This window comes from Glossina fuscipes, unplaced genomic scaffold (assembly GCF_014805625.2).
Source record: "Glossina fuscipes isolate IAEA_lab_2018 unplaced genomic scaffold, Yale_Gfus_2 3, whole genome shotgun sequence".
Lineage (NCBI taxonomy): Eukaryota > Metazoa > Arthropoda > Insecta > Diptera > Glossinidae > Glossina > Glossina fuscipes.
Genome location: NW_023998417.1, coordinates 2,980,672 through 2,986,804, shown reverse-complemented (window position 1 = coordinate 2,986,804; position 6,133 = coordinate 2,980,672). Strand labels below are relative to the sequence as shown.

The window sequence follows — 6,133 nt, the reverse complement described above, 5'->3', positions numbered from 1 at the left end:
GCCGCAGGCAACGGAGGCGGCAATGGCTACGCAGCTCCAGCACCTTCTAATGGATATGGTGCACCTGCGGCGCCAAGTTCCTCCTACGGTGCCCCGGCCGCAGGCAACGGAGGCGGCAATGGCTATTCAGTACCTGAAACTATACCTCAAAGCTATTCCTCCAATGGTGGTTATACGTATTAATCTTACGATGCAATTTATCTTGAATTAAATGTAAAACTGCATTCCATTCACACCTATTGTCATTATTATTCATTGTAAATTCGAATAGATCTTTAGCCCGAAATTCTTTAATTATTTTTATTCTTCAAGAATGTGTAAAAAGCCCAACAAAAAATGTAATAAATATGAAAAGATAATAAGTTTATAACTTCAGCTTCTTATTTAAGCTTTATTGGGTTGCATTAAGCTTCTCTATTAGCAATGAGAAGACACGATTCAAAGTAAGATAGGATTAAGACAAGGATGTATGGCATTTTTTCCTTTGCATCATTGGATGCATATATGTTCTATTGACATGAAAGCTTCTGGTTTTTTCTTACCAAATATTTCTAGCGTCCAGAAACCTAGCAAATATTATCTAATTTGTGATAGACAGACAGTGTTTTCTCATATCGCCTGAGAAACATATTTTTATTACAGACAATGGTACAGATTTCACTTAGGGATAACTAACGATATCATCCGAAATTCCATTTGAAAGAAAGTCGATAATAAATCGTAAGTCGATCTCTTCCTCCTTAATATCATTTGTATATAGCAAGTACGTTTGATTTTTGTTTACGTAACATATATTACCTAACCGATCGCACACATTTTTTTATTTCGTTTTAATCATTCTTTTTTCTTTTTTTTTTTTTTTGTTTATCATACTTTGATGTAAACTTTTTGATAAAATTTAATTATATTTAATGAGCATGAATGCATGAGGAAATGTATTTATTAGTACTGAGATGTTATGAACGATGAACAATGAAGGGATTTGCCTGGTTATACTCACCGTTAGATAATAAAGTGTATTAGTTTAGTTATGCCTTTTGTAACAGCCTAATGTGGCACACGATTTAAGGGATTCAAAGCGTTCACTTTACTAAGTTTTGGTTGGTTCTTTCTCCATCCGATGGGTAAGCCCCGGGACAGTGATAAGACAATGGTTATGAAATGTGATGGATTATTTAGTATGTCTTTTGGAGACGTAATTGAAGACATATCTTCAAGACTGTCTGTAATATTATAGTTAATTGCATTTTGCAGTCTAAAGTTGGCCAACAGTACTTGTAGAGTGTTAATTGCAGCCTAAATGTTGTAGTAGACATTGATTCGAAATTTGTCTAGAGAAGATATTAAAGTCTTGTAAAATTTAAGAATGAAATCAGTAATCTTGGTCGGTCCATTGATATTCCTGCAGAAAACTATTTAATGTGCTCTCTTCAGCAAGAACAACACACATATTCAGGATTATTAGGTGATCCCCGTTAGTTAGTCATTTATTTTTGAAATTCCCGGCTCTTCCGATTTAGAACAAAAAGCTATAGTTCGGTGCATTTTCTCTTCCCAGACACACAGAGTCATAAAGCAAAGTTTAAGAGAACGTACAACTTGCCCACAACCACGCCTAAATTCGACAAACGCAAATTCATTAACATTACTATAAAATGATTTCCGTTTATCTCTCCCTTCAAAAATTCGTGAACTAACGTGACGGAACCGCCAAAGAAAATCTGTTGTTACCTTGAAAAGTCTTAGAAGCAAAGAGAGAAAGAGAAGGAGAGAGAGGGAGAGAAGGAGAGAATGAGAGAGAGAGAGAGAGAGCGGCACAGAGCGAGTATAGCTTTGTTATGTTTATATGCGCGCTGACCGTAAGCAAGTTCACTGGAAGGCACATTTAAATGTTCCACTTTTAGTTTGAAGTTCATTGTACATTTTATTTATTAATTTAATTAATTATATCTTGTATTTTAGTTTAAGTTACAATCGTTCTAATTCGGCAAGTCCTCAGGGTTTGATTTTTCTAAACTTTTCGAGGCTAAACCGATTTAAAGACTAAGTGAAACAAGTTGCCGGTTGATTTCACATTTGAAGAATGAAACCATTATATCCAGTGGATCGTATATATATTTATTTATGTATATACATATATATGCATTTTATAATGTTTATTTATATTAAATACGTTGTCGATTAGTTTCTTTTTGTCATTATTTCAATTATTATCATAAAACATTCATAGGTATTTGATATGTTTGAACTAAAGTTAAATTTAAAAAAAAAAAAACAAAAAAGAAGAAATTTAATATACGATTACAACATAATATGTATAAAATTATTTAATATGTTGTACATTTTAAATTAATAATCATCAAAATCTTAACATAACTATTTTCAGCAAAATATAAAATAATTGTCTTTAATAATATTGGTGGTACCACGCACGGTAGAGCAACCGAGAATATTGTTATAATATACTTTGATTTATTTATTTGTTTTTTTTTTTTTTTTTTTTTTATTGTTTACACACTTGTGTGTGAACATAGTAACTTTGATTCAAAAATATTTCAATTTCAAATGTTTTGTAAACATTTTAATTGCTGTATATTTGTATACTCAACGGCGAAGGATGGATATCTAATGAATTTGTCATTTAGTTTGTAATATCTAGAAATGTCACATTGAAGATCTCGTAAAATATACATACGTCTGATCAATCTAAAAAATGTTCTAAAACTATTTCAAAATTTCTCATACGCCCATCGATCTATTTTTATATCCATCACCGTAGAATGAGGGGTATATTCACCAAATTTACCAACACGTTTGCAACGCCCAGATGGAAGATTCAGATATTCTTAATCAGCATCAGATTTAAGCATGTCAGTCTGTCCGTTTATGTAATGTGTGTTGTAAACATGCGTCTGGCTACAACAATTAAGGCATTGATTTAACATGTGACAGAGATTGTCAGGTTGGTATCGAAATTGGGTCAAATCGGTTGAGGGACACATCACCTACAGTACCACGTCAACGGAGAACAACTCCGTTTTCAAAAGAAATTGATTTTTCGATTCAAACTCAGCAGATGAATGTGCAAAAATTTGAACTCACATTCTATGAGCGATGTTGCGGTAGGTGCCGGAAAATGGACCCTACGCCTACGCGCGCCTACTCAATATTATAGTGTATTAATTTTTAATATTTTTTTCAATACCTTTATAAGGCGCAGAAACAAGCTTCAAAAACCTCATAAAGTATCAAAAATTCTTGGCTATTTTCAAAGATTAAATGCATCTAAACATGTCCGTCTATTCGTCTGCCCATTTGTCCGTCAGCGCAACTGTTTAGTATTTGCGATAAACATTCTCCCATTAGCAAAAAATGAAGATTAAGATTTTCCAAGGACACGCCTACAAAGTCCACACGCCTATGCGACAAAGAGTTTTATTTTGAAAAAAAGGAAACTCCAACGTCCAACTCCAGCCCATACTATAGAGCATGAAAATTTATTTACTTTACTTCTTCTTCTCCTCTGCCTCTTTTAAGATAACGGTGATGGATATAAAAGATTCGGTTATGACCGAACATATTTCTCTTACTTGCATTTTTTTTTTTTTTTGGAATTTGGCTATGAAAATATAATTTTCATTGTGCAATGTCTTTAGGGTTAATAATAGTAGCATAATTTCTGTTTCACCCTAGGAAAGCTAATCCAAAACAACATCGAATCAAAGTTATCTTGCAACCTAAGAATATTGATATAAGCTTTAAATATCTTTCACCTAAATATTAATTACCGCATAAACCGCATTTTTTCAACAACATAATATTGAATTGATGCATAATTATCAGGCGTCTCGTTGACATGTTATATTGCAATAAAAATGTACAATATTTGATAAATTTATGAATGAAAATATCCTTCTAATTTTAGGTTATAAAAATGCGTGTCGATAATCGTACTTATATGGTGTTCCACTTTCAGTGAAAGGGTGAGGAGCAACGCAATCACTTCACGCTAGCGAAGCCAGTAAGTCGGATTCGGACAACCAGGCACTTTTGGCAGCCGTGGAAGCGGACATTGAATGAATGGATTGCTTCCAAGAAGCCCGAATTCTTTGCCCATGGCACTGACCGCCTTCCAAGCAAATGGGTAGCAATTATTAATGTAGATGATGACTACGCTCCGGATTAATTATTTAAAAATCTTACTATTGAATAATTTGGTTTTCTTTTCCATAATAAAAATACTACTCAAGAATATTGTAATTAATTATGCATCAACCTGTGCAATCATTCATCCAAGATGAAATTATTTAAACTAATAAAGATTTAAAATAATACTGAAAAGCGTTTTCTTTTAACTCAAAAAAAAGGAATAGGAAAACTCTGGCGATAGTAGTAAATATTATATGATTATTAGAAACAAAAAAAAAAAAAAATTTCAAATTTTTATGAATAATTTCCAACTGTTAAACACTGTATGACATATTATTTATGTAAGTATATATAAATGCAAACTACATTTAATTGCATGGATTCATATTATAATAGTAATAGATTAAAAAACATTTATATAGGACCAAAAAACCCGTTAACAATTATTAAAATATTTAACAAAAAACAATAACTGAGCTTAATTTTAATTGAAAACAAATATGAATTATTGCACCCAACAACAACAAATTAAGTTTGCGTTACACATTATCGATCTAGTTTGAAGACTCGAAATTTATTTATATATATTTTTTTCCAATTATATAACTTTTTCCGCGCAATTTTATTATAACAAATTGAAAGCTGACGGACAAATTTCTTTATTTGTTGTATTCAAATTTGAAAATAAGTCTAACCCGTTTACCTATAATCGCTAAAAGAGTAAGGTTGCCACAAAATTAAAATAATTTTGTAGGAATTGTCGAAAGCGTGCGCATTCCAATGATTAATCTAAGATTTAACAAAGAGACCGACTACACTATGACAGGTGACGGGGTATGCGACATGGTTTGCCTCAAGGCGAGCAAAGCTTTTTCTTACTCTTAATTCTTCTTATTTTTTATTCGTATTTTTTTTTTTTTTTTTTGTATTATTTTGATATCTATGCATTTGTTTTATGTAAACCTATATAGGCAGTTCAAACAACAATTTCTTTACCATACCATTGTATATCATTTCAACCTTGAGTTCAAATTGGAACAGAATTTCAATTCATTGCCTTACTGCACCCGAATTGCATTTAATTGATTTTGTTCTAAATTTTCTTTAAAAGGTACACTTATTTAGTTATAATATTTATATATATGTAACTTATTCATTATACTATATTTGGTATTTTGTTATTGTATTCCTAGTTGCATGTATGTATATATAATGATTAATTATTTTCAAACTCCTAGAGAGTTTGTGTTTCTCTACTTATTTTCGTAACAGGTTTTTTATATACACACTTGTTATTATTTTTATTTTTATCATTATCATTATTATTATTAGGTTTTAAAATACATCACAATAACACATTTAAAAATATCTCAATTTTATATATTCTTCTAAAATGATATGTATTCATGATTTATTATTTTAGATTTTGATATGTATTCCGATTAGTTTTAATTTACTTTGTTTTTTTTTTTTTTTTTAACTTTCTTCTTTAAAAGTTTTTAGTAAATTTTTTTTTCTAGTCATTGGAAGGATGGATAATATAATAAGATGCTTTTCATTTGTCTTTTTGTTTTTTTTTTTTTTTTTTTTTTTATATATACTATATATACTTTCTATTATGCTCAGCGAACTTATTGGCCATTAAAATGCCCGAAAGCTTATGCCATTCTCAGGTATATGAATACATAACCTATTACTATGTGTTTTCAAAAATGTAAAACGAAATCAAAATGAAGTAAAAAATAATCAATTTAGAAGAAAAAAAAAAGGATTCATCTGCCAAGTGTCACACATTTAAAAAAAAAAAAAAAAAAAAAAAAAATTTCCAACACATTTTGAGGGAAAATGTCCTTAGCCATTCACACTAGGCCCATCCCACTTGACCATTCCTTATCTTCAGAAAACGGGCCAAAAAGGATTCTACTAAATCCTTATATATGGGAAATAACGTCCCGTTCTCAATAGTAGCAGTAAGTTGATATAG

The 6,133-nt window shown here is 30.7% G+C and overlaps 1 protein-coding gene across 1 annotated transcript in view; it reads left to right on the top strand.

The window, feature by feature from the left end:
- Window positions 1–183, top strand: part of LOC119634474 (pro-resilin-like) — a 3,957-nt gene extending 3,774 nt beyond the window's left edge. Inside the window, exon 4 of the mRNA XM_038028688.1 lies at window positions 35–183. Within this exon, the coding sequence (XP_037884616.1) occupies window positions 35–183 (149 nt within the window). The remainder of the gene's footprint in view (window positions 1–34) is intronic.
- The last annotated feature ends 5,950 nt before the right edge of the window (window positions 184–6,133 follow it).